This window comes from Nanorana parkeri, unplaced genomic scaffold (assembly GCF_000935625.1).
Source record: "Nanorana parkeri isolate BGI_ZX_2015 unplaced genomic scaffold, ASM93562v1 scaffold240, whole genome shotgun sequence".
Lineage (NCBI taxonomy): Eukaryota > Metazoa > Chordata > Amphibia > Anura > Dicroglossidae > Nanorana > Nanorana parkeri.
In genome coordinates, this window is record NW_017306508.1 from 1,496,198 (window position 1) to 1,513,634 (window position 17,437).

At 50.8% G+C, this 17,437-nt stretch overlaps 1 protein-coding gene across 2 annotated transcripts in view; it reads left to right on the forward strand.

Annotated features, from left to right (window-relative positions):
- Positions 1-17,094, forward strand: part of AIDA (axin interactor, dorsalization associated) — a 29,171-nt gene extending 12,077 nt beyond the window's left edge. The window contains exons 3-11 of one of the 2 annotated variants that reach the window (XM_018556508.1): positions 261-314; positions 7,773-7,827; positions 8,392-8,455; positions 9,492-9,598; positions 10,465-10,476; positions 11,403-11,525; positions 14,075-14,197; positions 15,204-15,321; positions 16,511-17,094. In XM_018556508.1, the coding sequence (XP_018412010.1) occupies positions 261-314; positions 7,773-7,827; positions 8,392-8,455; positions 9,492-9,598; positions 10,465-10,476; positions 11,403-11,525; positions 14,075-14,197; positions 15,204-15,321; positions 16,511-16,607 (753 nt within the window). In that variant the 3' untranslated portion in view covers positions 16,608-17,094. The remainder of the gene's footprint in view (positions 1-260; positions 315-7,772; positions 7,828-8,391; positions 8,456-9,491; positions 9,599-10,464; positions 10,477-11,402; positions 11,526-14,074; positions 14,198-15,203; positions 15,322-16,510) is intronic. The other variant, XM_018556509.1, reaches the window with a different exon arrangement.
- The last annotated feature ends 343 nt before the right edge of the window (positions 17,095-17,437 follow it).

Here is a 17,437-nt window from a genome sequence, read left to right on the forward strand (position 1 = left end):
TTATTATTCACCACCACCCTCCCCACCCTTAATTTTCCCTTTGCTCCCCCGCTGAACTTTTCCTCAATGGAAAGCTTAGAGTTCCTCCTGTTGGCACTTACACGGCACTAAGGACATAGCAGTAGCAGATCATGTATGCAGGCTCCAACTATTTAGTCCCGGGCTGTCATTATTTCCTTCATTGGCTACATACAATGGTTCTACACTTTGAATAAACTTCCCTCTAGTAATAGTCTATTTGATCTTTTATTTGTTCACAGAAAATAATCGGGAAAATTGCAACATGTCTAGAACTCCGCAGCGCCGCCCTGCAGGTATGTGCTGGTAACACAACCCATTTTTATGTTATGGGAGCTGAAATCATCATATCTGCTCCTTGCAGGAGGAAGGGATACCTTTTTTATCTTGAAGGTCACATGCATGGCTCTAACTATTTCTCCCATTAATAGTATAAAGTACAATAGTTAAGACCACTCCCGGCCTAAAAACGCAGTTGAAATACATGCCGTATATGATTTGTTTTACCTGCCATATGGTTTGTAGAGTGGAGCGCGTATTATATGCTGTGTTCTAAGGGCTGCATAGATTAGAGGGTGACAACACTCTTCAGAGCCTACAGTTCTATAGCCTACAGCCACAAAGAATTGAGAAGCCCTCCAGTAGCCCCTACAGAGTGCAGTATTGCCTTTTTAATACAAGAGGGTGTTTACAAATCCAAAAAGCAAGGAGTCCAGTGTTAGGCTTTAAATTGTCCCTGTGAATAACACCCTCATCCTAAGGTGACAACACTTGCTGTACTGTATGTGTGGAGAAGCAGCATTGTCTCCCTAGGCCACTCTCTTGATTTGGACTTCAGACACCTCCCCCTTTTTCTCCTCTCCATTATGTAGCAGGGAGTTGTTTTGTAGATCACGTAAGATAGCTGGGAAGACGAATAACATTGTTTGAGATTTCAGTTTGGTGCACACAGAATTTTCTTGCAGGATCCACAGGTTTTCCCTTATCTTGCAAAAAAAAACAAAATCTTCTGGAAATGAAACTAATGCAGCAACTAGATCTACCAACGAAAAAAACCCCAAAACTGGGCTTCAACGGTTCTTACTACATTTCCAATCCTCTCTCCTCAATCTCTCCCCTGGCTGGCTCTCTCTCTCCTCCTCGCTCTCTCTCTCTCCTCCTCGCTCTCTCTCGCTCTCTCTCGCGCTCTCTCCTCCTCGCGCTCTCTCGCGCTCTCTCCTCCTCGCGCTCTCTCGCGCTCTCTCCTCCTCGCGCTCTCTCGCGCTCTCTCCTCCTCGCGCTCTCTCGCGCTCTCTCCTCCTCGCGCTCTCTCGCGCTCTCTCCTCCTCGCGCTCTCTCGCGCTCTCTCCTCCTCGCGCTCTCTCGCGCTCTCTCCTCCTCGCGCTCTCTCGCGCTCTCTCCTCCTCGCGCTCTCTCGCGCTCTCTCCTCCTCGCGCTCTCTCGCGCTCTCTCCTCCTCGCGCTCTCTCGCGCTCTCTCCTCCTCGCGCTCTCTCGCGCTCTCTCCTCCTCGCGCTCTCTCGCGCTCTCTCCTCCTCGCGCTCTCTCGCGCTCTCTCCTCCTCGCGCTCTCTCGCGCTCTCTCCTCCTCGCGCTCTCTCGCGCTCTCTCCTCCTCGCGCTCTCTCGCGCTCTCTCCTCCTCGCGCTCTCTCGCGCTCTCTCCTCCTCGCGCTCTCTCGCGCTCTCTCCTCCTCGCGCTCTCTCGCGCTCTCTCCTCCTCGCGCTCTCTCGCGCTCTCTCCTCCTCGCGCTCTCTCGCGCTCTCTCCTCCTCGCGCTCTCTCGCGCTCTCTCCTCCTCGCGCTCTCTCGCGCTCTCTCCTCCTCGCGCTCTCTCGCGCTCTCTCCTCCTCGCGCTCTCTCGCGCTCTCTCCTCCTCGCGCTCTCTCGCGCTCTCTCCTCCTCGCGCTCTCTCGCGCTCTCTCCTCCTCGCGCTCTCTCGCGCTCTCTCCTCCTCGCGCTCTCTCGCGCTCTCTCCTCCTCGCGCTCTCTCGCGCTCTCTCCTCCTCGCGCTCTCTCGCGCTCTCTCCTCCTCGCGCTCTCTCGCGCTCTCTCCTCCTCGCGCTCTCTCGCGCTCTCTCCTCCTCGCGCTCTCTCGCGCTCTCTCCTCCTCGCGCTCTCTCGCGCTCTCTCCTCCTCGCGCTCTCTCGCGCTCTCTCCTCCTCGCGCTCTCTCGCGCTCTCTCCTCCTCGCGCTCTCTCGCGCTCTCTCCTCCTCGCGCTCTCTCGCGCTCTCTCCTCCTCGCGCTCTCTCGCGCTCTCTCCTCCTCGCGCTCTCTCGCGCTCTCTCCTCCTCGCGCTCTCTCGCGCTCTCTCCTCCTCGCGCTCTCTCGCGCTCTCTCCTCCTCGCGCTCTCTCGCGCTCTCTCCTCCTCGCGCTCTCTCGCGCTCTCTCCTCCTCGCGCTCTCTCGCGCTCTCTCCTCCTCGCGCTCTCTCGCGCTCTCTCCTCCTCGCGCTCTCTCGCGCTCTCTCCTCCTCGCGCTCTCTCGCGCTCTCTCCTCCTCGCGCTCTCTCGCGCTCTCTCCTCCTCGCGCTCTCTCGCGCTCTCTCCTCCTCGCGCTCTCTCGCGCTCTCTCCTCCTCGCGCTCTCTCGCGCTCTCTCCTCCTCGCGCTCTCTCGCGCTCTCTCCTCCTCGCGCTCTCTCGCGCTCTCTCCTCCTCGCGCTCTCTCGCGCTCTCTCCTCCTCGCGCTCTCTCGCGCTCTCTCCTCCTCGCGCTCTCTCGCGCTCTCTCCTCCTCGCGCTCTCTCGCGCTCTCTCCTCCTCGCGCTCTCTCGCGCTCTCTCCTCCTCGCGCTCTCTCGCGCTCTCTCCTCCTCGCGCTCTCTCGCGCTCTCTCCTCCTCGCGCTCTCTCGCGCTCTCTCCTCCTCGCGCTCTCTCGCGCTCTCTCCTCCTCGCGCTCTCTCGCGCTCTCTCCTCCTCGCGCTCTCTCGCGCTCTCTCCTCCTCGCGCTCTCTCGCGCTCTCTCCTCCTCGCGCTCTCTCGCGCTCTCTCCTCCTCGCGCTCTCTCGCGCTCTCTCCTCCTCGCGCTCTCTCGCGCTCTCTCCTCCTCGCGCTCTCTCGCGCTCTCTCCTCCTCGCGCTCTCTCGCGCTCTCTCCTCCTCGCGCTCTCTCGCGCTCTCTCCTCCTCGCGCTCTCTCGCGCTCTCTCCTCCTCGCGCTCTCTCGCGCTCTCTCCTCCTCGCGCTCTCTCGCGCTCTCTCCTCCTCGCGCTCTCTCGCGCTCTCTCCTCCTCGCGCTCTCTCGCGCTCTCTCCTCCTCGCGCTCTCTCGCGCTCTCTCCTCCTCGCGCTCTCTCGCGCTCTCTCCTCCTCGCGCTCTCTCGCGCTCTCTCCTCCTCGCGCTCTCTCGCGCTCTCTCCTCCTCGCGCTCTCTCGCGCTCTCTCCTCCTCGCGCTCTCTCGCGCTCTCTCCTCCTCGCGCTCTCTCGCGCTCTCTCCTCCTCGCGCTCTCTCGCGCTCTCTCCTCCTCGCGCTCTCTCGCGCTCTCTCCTCCTCGCGCTCTCTCGCGCTCTCTCCTCCTCGCGCTCTCTCGCGCTCTCTCCTCCTCGCGCTCTCTCGCGCTCTCTCCTCCTCGCGCTCTCTCGCGCTCTCTCCTCCTCGCGCTCTCTCGCGCTCTCTCCTCCTCGCGCTCTCTCGCGCTCTCTCCTCCTCGCGCTCTCTCGCGCTCTCTCCTCCTCGCGCTCTCTCGCGCTCTCTCCTCCTCGCGCTCTCTCGCGCTCTCTCCTCCTCGCGCTCTCTCGCGCTCTCTCCTCCTCGCGCTCTCTCGCGCTCTCTCCTCCTCGCGCTCTCTCGCGCTCTCTCCTCCTCGCGCTCTCTCGCGCTCTCTCCTCCTCGCGCTCTCTCGCGCTCTCTCCTCCTCGCGCTCTCTCGCGCTCTCTCCTCCTCGCGCTCTCTCGCGCTCTCTCCTCCTCGCGCTCTCTCGCGCTCTCTCCTCCTCGCGCTCTCTCGCGCTCTCTCCTCCTCGCGCTCTCTCGCGCTCTCTCCTCCTCGCGCTCTCTCGCGCTCTCTCCTCCTCGCGCTCTCTCGCGCTCTCTCCTCCTCGCGCTCTCTCGCGCTCTCTCCTCCTCGCGCTCTCTCGCGCTCTCTCCTCCTCGCGCTCTCTCGCGCTCTCTCCTCCTCGCGCTCTCTCGCGCTCTCTCCTCCTCGCGCTCTCTCGCGCTCTCTCCTCCTCGCGCTCTCTCGCGCTCTCTCCTCCTCGCGCTCTCTCGCGCTCTCTCCTCCTCGCGCTCTCTCGCGCTCTCTCCTCCTCGCGCTCTCTCGCGCTCTCTCCTCCTCGCGCTCTCTCGCGCTCTCTCCTCCTCGCGCTCTCTCGCGCTCTCTCCTCCTCGCGCTCTCTCGCGCTCTCTCCTCCTCGCGCTCTCTCGCGCTCTCTCCTCCTCGCGCTCTCTCGCGCTCTCTCCTCCTCGCGCTCTCTCGCGCTCTCTCCTCCTCGCGCTCTCTCGCGCTCTCTCCTCCTCGCGCTCTCTCGCGCTCTCTCCTCCTCGCGCTCTCTCGCGCTCTCTCCTCCTCGCGCTCTCTCGCGCTCTCTCCTCCTCGCGCTCTCTCGCGCTCTCTCCTCCTCGCGCTCTCTCGCGCTCTCTCCTCCTCGCGCTCTCTCGCGCTCTCTCCTCCTCGCGCTCTCTCGCGCTCTCTCCTCCTCGCGCTCTCTCGCGCTCTCTCCTCCTCGCGCTCTCTCGCGCTCTCTCCTCCTCGCGCTCTCTCGCGCTCTCTCCTCCTCGCGCTCTCTCGCGCTCTCTCCTCCTCGCGCTCTCTCGCGCTCTCTCCTCCTCGCGCTCTCTCGCGCTCTCTCCTCCTCGCGCTCTCTCGCGCTCTCTCCTCCTCGCGCTCTCTCGCGCTCTCTCCTCCTCGCGCTCTCTCGCGCTCTCTCCTCCTCGCGCTCTCTCGCGCTCTCTCCTCCTCGCGCTCTCTCGCGCTCTCTCCTCCTCGCGCTCTCTCGCGCTCTCTCCTCCTCGCGCTCTCTCGCGCTCTCTCCTCCTCGCGCTCTCTCGCGCTCTCTCCTCCTCGCGCTCTCTCGCGCTCTCTCCTCCTCGCGCTCTCTCGCGCTCTCTCCTCCTCGCGCTCTCTCGCGCTCTCTCCTCCTCGCGCTCTCTCGCGCTCTCTCCTCCTCGCGCTCTCTCGCGCTCTCTCCTCCTCGCGCTCTCTCGCGCTCTCTCCTCCTCGCGCTCTCTCGCGCTCTCTCCTCCTCGCGCTCTCTCGCGCTCTCTCCTCCTCGCGCTCTCTCGCGCTCTCTCCTCCTCGCGCTCTCTCGCGCTCTCTCCTCCTCGCGCTCTCTCGCGCTCTCTCCTCCTCGCGCTCTCTCGCGCTCTCTCCTCCTCGCGCTCTCTCGCGCTCTCTCCTCCTCGCGCTCTCTCGCGCTCTCTCCTCCTCGCGCTCTCTCGCGCTCTCTCCTCCTCGCGCTCTCTCGCGCTCTCTCCTCCTCGCGCTCTCTCGCGCTCTCTCCTCCTCGCGCTCTCTCGCGCTCTCTCCTCCTCGCGCTCTCTCGCGCTCTCTCCTCCTCGCGCTCTCTCGCGCTCTCTCCTCCTCGCGCTCTCTCGCGCTCTCTCCTCCTCGCGCTCTCTCGCGCTCTCTCCTCCTCGCGCTCTCTCGCGCTCTCTCCTCCTCGCGCTCTCTCGCGCTCTCTCCTCCTCGCGCTCTCTCGCGCTCTCTCCTCCTCGCGCTCTCTCGCGCTCTCTCCTCCTCGCGCTCTCTCGCGCTCTCTCCTCCTCGCGCTCTCTCGCGCTCTCTCCTCCTCGCGCTCTCTCTCTCTCTCTCCTCCTCGCTCTCTCTCTCTCTCCTCCTCCCTCCCCTCCCTGCTGCTGTATCTGGGAGACACTTCCTGGTTCTATCAGCCCCTAGGATTACAGCACTATGCACGGGCTTCGCACTATCTCTGCGCCACCTTCAGGTCATGTGGGGAACTGCAGCACGCATTCAGCTGCACTAGAACTGCTGGAGGGAGCTCAGTACTTTGAGCCGACTTGAGATCGTGATCTACCAGCGTTGGCTTTGCGATCGACTGGTAGATCGCGATCGACCTAATGGGCACCCCTGATGTAGCGGATAGAGATGAACCAATGTGGATTCCAGCTGACTCTTGTGTGCATCCAATGAGAGGTCTCTCTGGCCTCCTGCCTCTCCATTGTCAGCTGTGAGATTGGCCTCCTGTCGCTCTTTGTTGTCAGCTGTGGGATCGGTGGCAGACGGCCACTGCACAACCTGCCTGCAGAACGTGAATGGAGAAGGGTGTGTCCCAGCTGAACAAGCCAGTTTTACATTTGAACAAGGCAAACATGCCAACATATTGTATAAATATGACATCCGACATATGAGCTCTGTCTAAAGTAAAAATAACTGAACTCGCAAAACTTCACACATGGGAAAGCCTGTACTTAGACGGTTGCCTCCACAGAAAGAAGGCATTTTAGGTCCATAATGGGGAAAAGATCAGCTGCAGGGAACCTACAGGCAATACTGGTGACTAGTCCTTTGCCATATGTGCCATTTCTACTGTACATGTTCTCTTCAAGCAGGATATTCTTTCTCCAGAGAGCTTTCTTTTGTGTTGGGGAGTACATGAAATCATTCCATATGCTTCCAAAAGCTTGCCACAATTGTCACGTGGGATGCCAACAGCGTCTTGGCAATGCCTTCAGTCTGCAGATTCTCCAAGTTTCTCTTTGTACTTTGCTCATGGCATGGAGCAGCATCAAATACAAAAGTTCGCCTGCCCATTAAAGGACAAGATCACAACACTGTACCCTCAACCCTTTCTCCTGCAGCCCCTTACTTACCTCCTCCAGTGACTTAAATAGAACATACCCATAGCGCAGGAGGAATATTGTATTAAAGTCTATGGGAAGTCAGTGTGCAGGTGCAGGCAGCATCGCACTAAGGGCTCATTCACACCACATCCAGATCATCTCCAGACCCAAAATGCATCCTAATGTATCCCTATGCTATTTCTGGCCTCTGTTCACACCAGCGCTGTACGTTCCAGACCAGACGAGTAAAAATACTGCATGTCTCATTTTGTCTTGTCTAGAATGCACTGGAACTGCAGGCAACTTTACACCATTTTCCGGACCAGATGTGGTCCCGAAAATGGTGTGAACCTGCCCTAAGAAAATGATTTATAGCAGAAAGCTGATATCTCCTATGTGCTTTCATTGTACTCGGCTGGAATTCACACCGCGTAGTCTGTTGCCCCATGGAGTTCGCAGTGCTTTCCTCGGCAGGGAGAATAGCTCCATGATTGGAGGAACTCTTGTTTTTTAAATGAACCCATCGATGTAAACCAGCTGGGCTGCAGATTTTATGAACTTGTCCTTTAAGACATGACTGAGGGCAAAGTATGATTGGATACAAGCTCTGTAGGATAGATGAATTACTTTAGGTGGACATTTACAATAAGCGCTGCACCAATTCTGAAACATTTACAAAGTGAGCTTGTTTTATATCTCATTCTATAATCCCTTACTGTTCATCACAGATTATTTCTACCGCTGATATGAATAGTATATTTGCTCTGTTTCTCTCCCCCCCCCCCCCCCCACAAAAACTTTTTCGAGGATAGGGATGTATAGGTCTATGACAAATACAGGGGGAACCCCCCCCCCCCCCCCAAAAAATGGTTTTTGGTAGTAATGCTAAGTGGGAAGCTTATTGTTTAGGGTGAAGCATGACCAATTGAAGGTTTCTAATTGGTCCATATAGGAGGGGCTCAGATGTAATCTACAGGTGCCCTGAGCAGTAAAATAATCTCCCTATTCTGTTCTGTTTTTCAGTCCACGCAATCTCAAGAAGGGTTCCAGCTGGAAGATATAAAGAAACTAGAGCCAAGTAAGTACACAGCTTTAAAGGAAACTTGTCACCATGCAAAGAACCCCTGAGAACGTGCCCATGGAAGTGACCCTTCCCTAACTTGTGCCACATACTGGTTTTAAAGAGGTGATGCAAGGAGTAGCCTAAGTGCACCAGTATCCGGTGTGGCTGCTGCTTCCCTATCTCTGTTTTGGTCACCTGCTGGTGATATCTGGTGTTGCTTTATGACCATCAAATACGGAGGGTCCCTCCACCATAGTTCTGCTCGTCAGACTAATATCCTTCAAAAGCAACAAGCAAAATAATTTGGGCTCTTCAAATTTTCCAATGTTGCCATTTTTCTAGGACATTTTTTTTTTTTTAAGGGACCGTTCCAGAGTGCCTAATGGAAAATTGGTGCTGGGGGTCTCAGGTCTGAGGTATTATATCCACCTAAAGCTAGTATATCACTTGGAGACCCTATTAGGAATGTCCCTGATGAAGTCTGTGTCCTCAGGAGCCGGGAGGGGGGCCTGGGAATATCTCATTTCTGAAGTGGGATCAGTCTTTTTTTTCTTTTAATCCTATTCTCCTTTTCTTTAGTTCTAGACAACCTTCTAACCTACAACAAAGAATTCCCTTTTGATGTACAACCTGTCCCTTTAAGGTGAGTGAATATTCATTCCTTGGATGGTCATTTGGCATAATTTATCCACTTCTATAAAAAGATCTGAACTGCAGTGTTTTCCTTTTTGATGTGACTTCCTCATTTGTACCTGCCTGCCTCTCCTCATTTGTACCTGCCTGCCTCTCCTCATTTGTGCCTGCCTGCCTCTCCTCGTTTGTGCCTGCCTGCCTCTCCTCATTTGTGCCTGCCTGCCTGCTCTTCCATGTATTAGTACATTAAGGTGACATTACAGGCAAAAAAATAAATGTCCCTCACCCCAACGTAAATTAAAGCACTTACCTTAAATGATGTCTTTTAATCCGATCATCTTCTTTCCTTTCGTTTTCAGCCTTCTCTCCAGCGCTGCGGCGAATCTCCGATCCAGCGCTGACTCACTGACTGACTTACCTTGTGTCTTTCCTCGCGTCCCAGCCGACAATGTGAACTGCGGATGCGACTGTCCCAAGATGCTTTGCGGCCTCCCGTGCAGTTTCACATTTTCGGACGGGAGCACGCGGGGAAGACACAGGTAAGTTTAAACCACTGTTAAAGCGTTTAAAAAAAACTTTTTTCATATATCTAATGCTTGCTCGCAGTAGATATGTGCAAAAAAAAGCTGAGGGTTTAGAAACCCTTTAAATATATTGATATGTAGTGAAACCCCTGGAAGCTTTTACTGAAATCACTCAGACTATCATCTTAACTCCAGCTAATATATCGGCCACACAGGGAGTGCATTGTCTTCAATGAATGGGCAGACTCCTAGATTTGCATGGTGAGAGGGAGCAGTAAAGCGTAACCACTGTGTAGCAGTACAAAGCAGTTAACAGAGCATGCATATGTAATGATGGCTGCCCATATGTACGCATTCTAACTTTACACTGAAATAAGGTTTTGTATCCTTTCTAACTGAACAAAAGGAATATGGCGGTGTCACCATAACAACTGTCATTTTTCATTAGAAAATGAAAGCATTTGGCTGGTAAACATTCCATTTGTTCAGGTTGATGACTTGTGCTCATTGGTTGTTTTGTAGGAGGATTTTGGCACCAGGAGAAGAGGAGAATCTGGAAGTGGAGGAGGAGGAAGAGGATGGAGGTGCTGGGGTGGGCTCACCAGACTCTTTTCCTGCTCGTGTACCGGGTAAGAGGGGTTTTTGTTTGTCTGTCTGGGTGTTCTAAAGATGGAAGGTGTAAATGGCAGGCTTGTAACATCTTTATCATTCATTACACTGGATTCTGGTAGTTCAGTGCTTTGTGTTACTTCTGCCGTCCATTCCCTTTTGCATGTTTGTTTTCTTGTGAACTGATATCTTATAATGGGCCTTGCTGAAAAGAAATACTAAATGTGCCATCAGTGATAAAGTGCATGTAGGGAGCACAGATTTGTACTGATAAAAAAGAACAGATTTGTAAAGGTTCTGGAATGTCGGCACGCATGCAGTCTCCAGCGCTCCTGCGGCATGTCCGTAAGTCTTAGCCGCTCCTGTGGCATGTCCGTAAGTCTTAGCCGCTCCTGTGGCGTGTCCGTAAGTGTCCAGCCGCTCCTCCTGTGGCGTGTCCGTAAGTGTCCAGCCGCTCCTCCTGTGGCGTGTCCGTAAGTGTCCAGCCGCTCCTCCTGTGGCGTGTCCACATATACTGAATATTAAAGTGATGCCCTTGTGTAATGTAGGGGCTGCAGTTGTGGCCCTCCTATATCTAGTGTGCTGACTACCAATGTACAGTAAGGTCTTGCAGACTGGATAGCTTTTATATTTTAATGACATTATGTTTATCTTTTTGTATATTTTTGTTTGTCATATTTATTTATTTTTCACACTATAAATTGATTTGTGTTGTCATTTCATAGTAAGAAATATAAGTAATGTTTGTGCATGATCTTATTTCTCCCTGTGCCATGACCCCGATGCTCCCTGCATGCTCTATTTGTTATCTTGCCATCATTGTGCTTGTAACATCGCTGCCTCCATGCATGGCCTCTGCATGTGCTGGTATCTCTCATCATCACAGGAGCCATTCAAGGTAGGGATACACGGGACAAGTTTTTGGTATTTTTTTTTTCCTTTGTATTTTTTGTGATGCTTAGTTATTTAAATCTATTGCTTGATTTGCAATTATATAGGTATTTCTATAGTTTTAGAGAATTGGCAAGAATTGATGTCACCTGTGTCACAATTCTATCCTTTCTTTTAAATAGGCAAATGGAATGTGGTTGCTGTGGGTAATAGAAATGTTCCTGTACTAGCTAACTGAAAGCTGAACTTCAGACAGATCTAAAATACACAAATGAATGCAGCTCTGTATTCATTAAAGTGGACCTTCACCCATCTCTTTAAAATAACAATAAACACACCATTAGAAATGTTTAGTAATGACAATCTACAAACACATACTTCTAGATCATTGCCGGCTTTGTATTCTTTGCATACATTAGTTCTCTTCTCTTCCCTAGTCTTCTGACAGCAGATTACTAGCTCTCCTTTTTACTTCCTGGAATTCTGGCACATGTGACTAGGACATGTGACCATGCACATCATCTCAGGGGAGGAAAATGCCTTTCCCTGGGATCTCATGAGACTAAAGATGAGATTTCCCAGCAATTTCCATACAAGTAATGCAAAAATCCTCTTGAAGGAGGTCAATGCAGGTAAGAAGGTCAAATGTACCCACCTATGAATACCGACTGATCTCGGAAATGGTTGAAATTAATGTACAAACCCAGATCCCATCGACACAGCCCTAAATCTCAGGACTGGATGAACAATAATACAAATCCTTTAGCACATATAACGACTCCCAAATATTTAATCTCTGTATTTAGCTCTTTGCCTGGAGTTCAGCTTTAATTAATCCCGTGTACTCTACAATACTGTAATACAATTCTGGGTATCCTTCTATTCTTAAAATATTTATTATTGTTTCCCCTTTTTTCTCTTTCCCTTCCTTAGGAACTCTCCTACCCAGACTACCGTCCGAGCCGGGGATGGCTCTGCTCACCATACGGATTGAAAAGATTGGCTTGAAGGATGCTGGCCAGTGTATTGACCCGTATATAACGGTCAGCGTGAAGGGTGAGTAAAGGAGTAATCCTGGTGGGTTACTTTCTATGAAGTTGCTGTAGAAATTTTCAGAGGGGGAAATTCGTCAAGATGGGTGCAGTGTGGAGGGAATACCACTCTGAAGGTCCTCCCAGATCCTCACCAGCAACGTGAATGAAGCATCCCTGTTGATGATCTGACAGAATAGGCGCAGTCATGTGAGCAATAACGAGCAACTGTGCGGTTGTTCCATTGCAGAACATGCACGACGTGCCGGAGAATCTCTCATTGTCGAGGAATTGGACTTTTTGTCTGTTCTTTGCCCCTCTTTGCAAAGTACCATTGTGTTGCATCCTTTAAAAAAAGTACAGACTGCCAGATTTGTGCTCCTCCTGAGTCTGATTGGCTTGTTTGATGAATTTCCGCTGATCTCAAACATTGCACCGATAGAGGGTAACAGCATAGCTCTATAAGGCCCCATTCACAGTGCACGATTCGCAAATGCTTGCATTGAGCAAGCTAGAATCGCGGCATAATCCGCTCCAAAAAGGGTCCTGCTGTAGCGACGCACGACCCGCGACAGCAGGACCCTTTGCCCCATTGCCAAGCATTGGAGAGCGATATCGCTCAGTGTGAACGGGGCCTAAAGCTGTGTTGCTTCTCTTAGGGTAAATCTGCCCCCCGATATCGCCTTATCCCGCTCCTCATTGACATGTACAATTTATTCTCTTCATCCCCGGGAGAGCCGTTTCTCCTGGCCGCCCCTTTCTGGGAATCCTGTCCTCTCCGTCCAAGCTAAGATGTTCTTATGATGTTGTCATTTTGGCTAACTAACCACCCCACACCTTTTTGGAAGCAATCTTCCAGAGTGTGCTAATGGCAGCAGTGGATTGTGGGAGCTGCGTCACTCTCCTGCCATGTAAAAACACTGTACAGACAGAACATGCTAAACAAATCCCCAAAACACAGACATAGAAGGCTTTTTATGTCTTTTAGATTCTGTTTATATGATATTCTCTCTGACTCTGATCGTGTGAGCCAGGCTTCAGAGAGGAGGAGTTCCTTGCTGATCGTTTTCATCATTCTTTGTGATTCAGAGCTCAGTGATGGTGTCTGATGTTGCTAGAACATTCTCTTGTGTATGGCCAACATAAGTGATGGTCAGTTTATGGCGCATCCTTAAAGTGGAACTAACGTTTGCAAAAACTCACCTTGCCTCCTGCGATGTGATGTCTGCCAACTCCTTTGCTGACACCGACATCTTCTCCCCAGATCCATCCTGGGGCTGGGCCTCTGGCTGTCTTGATTGGTCAGTGGGGCATGACTTAACTCCCACATGTGCACACAGGAGTTCATTCATCCCAGCACAGAGGTGCACTGAGCATGTTAAGTAGGCTATACACCAGGGGTAGCCAAACTCCGGCCCTCCAGCTGTGGTGGAACTACAAATCCCATGAGGCTTTGCAAGATTCTCACAGCCTCAGACATGACTCCTGGAGAGAAATGCATCATGGGATTGGAAGTTCCACCACAGCTGGAGGGCCGGAGTTTGGCTACTCCTGCTATACACTATGCCAGTTTTGAAATTCACACAGTGGGAGGCCCTGTGGGCACTCTTCCACTCGGCATCCTTTGATCAGAAGATCGAAGGAGCTGGTCGGGAAATCTTCGGCCGAACAGAGCTTGCAGCCACTCCACTTACAGAATACAATGGGAAAAGCAGGAGATTCCTCCATTCAGCGTGTTCAAGATGAATGGAGGAATCTGTTGTTTTTTGTGGGGTGGGTGGGTGGGAGTTCAGTGTATATTGTAAAAAGGATTGTGGACAGGCAGGTCTTATGGCAGAATAGACAAAGTGTGTCCCTTCTGCAGTAAAGAGTTGCCTGCTTACAATCTATTTGTTACCTTTTAGTTCCACATTAACCTTTATGGAATTACTGACTTGGTTACAGAGCTCTTGCTCCCTCTTGCAGGGCTTTTGCTACCTGTCAGAGCTGCACCCCCTCCTCCTCCCATGAGGACTGGTGTTTTTATAACTTGTGGGAGGAGAGGAGGGTATTCGGAAGCATTAGGATAGGTGCAGAAAACACAGGTCCACGTAATGGATGAAGCAACAGCAGGGAGATCATTGCACTACAGGTCATCAGGTGCAGCTTCCTCTCCTGTAAGGACAACAATGAGCAGCTCAGTAGTGACATCACAAATCTCACTCCAAATCTCTGGTTGGATGCAGCAGTGCCTTAGATAATCTCGCACTGCAGATACAGAACTATGAGGCTGTAGCTACAGGAGTGACCAGGCACAATCACATACAACAACTTGCTCTGCCATTTAAGGATTCAAGACAAAAGGTAGATTGTTCAGGGTATTGCTTAGGTCCAATAACCACTTCTAGATGTGTTCAGTAAGATGACAAATCCTCACTTTTTGAGTTCAGGTCCACTCTAAACATTACAAGGCCCTTCTGTGGACCTCCCCACGTTAAGATCAGATTTACTGAGTGAACCCCTTGTAAGCTTGCCTGTATTGGGGGGAAATGAGTACAGTGTAATGAGAACATTTTCTTGGTCTTTGTTTTGCAGATATAAATGGTATAGACTTGACCCCGGTACAAGACACTCCCATGGCCTCCCGGAAAGAGGACACATACGTTCATTTTAATGTGGAAATCGAAGTTCAGAAACACATTGAAAAACTCACAAAAGGTGTTTATTTTCCCCTTTTTAAGCTTAATCCTTTCTGTGTACACTTGCAGTCTGCTGTAAAATGCAATATATTTTCTTTCTTGTCCATTGAGGGACACAGGAAGCCATATACTGCCCCTGTGGGGGGTTTTTGGTGTCCAATTTCCCTGTAGGCAGCATGACTTCTGTGCCCCTCAATGAACTCCCAAGAAAAGGGTTTTACAATGAGTATGAAAATCCTATTTTCTTTTTCTTGTCTATCGAGGGACACAGGAAGTTGTATATTGTGATAGTTATACTGCCGCCTACAGACGGATTAGAAACTAACAAAAAAACAGACAGTATATGACTTCTTTGTCCCTCAGTTGACTCCACCAACAGCATATGACTTCCTGTGTCTCTCAATAGACTCCAAGAAAATCATTTTTACAATGAGTATAACCTTGTTTTATGATAAAAGTAGAAGATCGTAGATTGTAATTGTGTTTGATGCCCCGAGTGCACAGGAAATGGCTTACATGACCAAGATCCTGTTTGCTTGGAGCTTGGTTGCAACATGTAACCCTCCTGAGTTGCCTTTCTCTAGTAGTTGGACATTGACCGCACTGCGCTATATAAATCCTGTATAAGAATATATATATATTTGGGTAAGCCGTATTAGTCCAGTAGACAAGATGTAAAAAAAAACCTATTATTTTCAGTGTGCAATGATACCTTTCTTATCGGACTAACAAAATATATAAAAGACAAGCTTTCCAGAGTGAACCTCTCTTCTTCAGGTCAGAAGCACTATTACTATTAGCACAAGTATTGCTTCTGACCTGAAGAAGAGAGGTTCACTCTGGAAAGCTTGTCTTTTATATATTTTGTTAGTCCGATAAGAAAGGTATCATTGCACACTGCAAATAATAGGTTTTGTTTTTTTTGATAGAAATATATATTCTAATAATTTGTCCTGAATATTTATCATGAATGTTCCCCTGGACTCCTTACCATGTGTGATCACTCCCTTGTGTCTGACTCCTAGGGGCAGCTATTTTCTTTGAGTTCAAGCACTACAAGCCGAAGAAGAGGTTTACAAGCACAAAGTGTTTTGCCTTCATGGAGCTGGACGAGATCAAACCAGGACAGATAGTAATAGAACTGTAAGTGATATTTCATGTGCAGCTGCATGCTGTCTTCTTCTTCTTCTTCTTGATCGCTGTGATGTTTTAAAGTATATGTCCAGCCAAAAACTTAGTTTTAGTTTTGGACAGAAAGAAGTAGAATCCGATTAGTGCCTTTCCATGGCAACATACTTTTATCTACAGTCTTCGTTCTAGCTACAGACAGAGTGAGAGGGTGAACATTTTCATATATTCACGATTTGGTAGGCTGGCAGTGGGCATGACGGCTAATATATATATCTGCCATGGGAAAGGCATCAGGAAAAGAAAATTACATTATTTTTACCGTTATCTGTTTTCTGAAGTAGCGCCCCACCAAGACCTGTCCTGTCCAGGTTTTGCTTTGTAGCACTTAAAGAGGAACTTTACCCATATCTATAAAATGACGACAAAGATACCTTTTAGAAATGTTTAGTAACGGCAATCTACAAACATACTTCTAGATCAGCAGTTCTCAACCTGTGGGTCGCTGTGTGATTTCTGCTGTGCTAGCTGAGAGTCCTCCTCAGCCCTCTCCTAGCGCAGCAGTGTCAGTTCTCCCACCATGCTGACAGATGTTGCTGCAGCAGCCGCGTCATCTCAAAAATTTTACCGTGGGGGGTCACCACAACTTGGCAAATGTTACCAAGGGGTCCCGGCACTAGAAAGGTTGAGAACTACTGCTCTAGATCATTGCCGGCTTTCTATTCTTTGCATATCTTTTTTCTCTTTTCTTCCCCAGTCTTCTGACAGTGGCCATGTTTACTAAGGGCAAATTAATATATTTCCCTTTACTTCCTGGGACTCTGGCACATGTGACTAGGACATGTGACCATGCACATCATCTCAGAGGAGGAAAATGCCTTTCCCTGAGATCTCCTGAGATTACAGATGAGATTTCCCAGCAATGCTCGGCTGATGTAATTTTCCCAGGATGCAACGCTTGGGCACGATTACATTACTAATGCGCCAAGAGGACCAGGAAGTGGAAAAACCATAATTGTACGAGAGTAAAAGAAACATGTTTGAATGTGAGATGATTTTATATCGGCATGTAGAGCTGTATGCCGTTGTGATTTTTAGTGTAAGGGGTGTAAAGGTTCACTAATAAAGATGAGGCTGTAGAAAGCGCTGGATTGTTTCCCAGTTTGTGTGATTAAATATTAAAGTCTGCTCGATTGATCTGCAGCTACAAGAAGCCGACGGACTTTAAGAGGAAGAAGCTGCAGCTGCTAACCAAGAAGCCTCTGTATCTGCACTTACATCAGACGTTACACAAAGACTGACCCCCTCCAGAGTCTTACAGCGACCTTTGCAGAAGACCCCCACGTCTTTCCGCAGAGAACGCCTCTGGGTCTGTGACACGGCCGGGACCCGCTGAAAGAGGAGGAACCGACAAGCTGACACTAAGATGGTTCCGCCACAGTTCCGGATTCTATGCCACAGCAATAAGACCTGTGCAATGTCCACATCATCTTAACATAGCGGGGAGACCGCCGTCCCCACAGATCAGCGCATTAATGAACTTTTGTGACCGGGTCACTTCTGTATATAATCGTCTAACACAATATATGACTATAACTCTAATTGGATTTCCATACCCAACAAGACAAGTTCTGGATGGAGGGCGATTGACATTAATACAACCTGAAATTTGGACAACAAATTGCTCCACATTTCAGCTCCATCAGACCTGGCGGAACCTTGAAGGATTTATTCATCTTCCGGCTGTGATTATGGAGTACACAGAGCTTGTTGTGTGAAAAGTCAGCTCAATGTAAAGGTTTCTTGATGCCCACAGCTAGTATAGTTCTCTTTAGGGTCACGGGAGGACATATACCAACGTCCTCCTGTGACCCAAAACTCCGTATATAACGAGCTATTGCACGCTATATACTGAGTGCCGCAGGCGGGACAGATTCCAACAATTCTGCTGAGATTCACCCAGCTGCTCTATGTAGTGCCAGCTGTGACCACCCCCCTCCTCTGTCTGTCTGTCCAGTCAGCGCTGAAGGATCAGAGAGAGGAGGGGGGAATCCCTGCGGGGAGCGGTGACTGACTGCAGGGAGATGATCGGGAAGTAAGCGAGCGGCGGTATGTTATCACTCACTTCCTG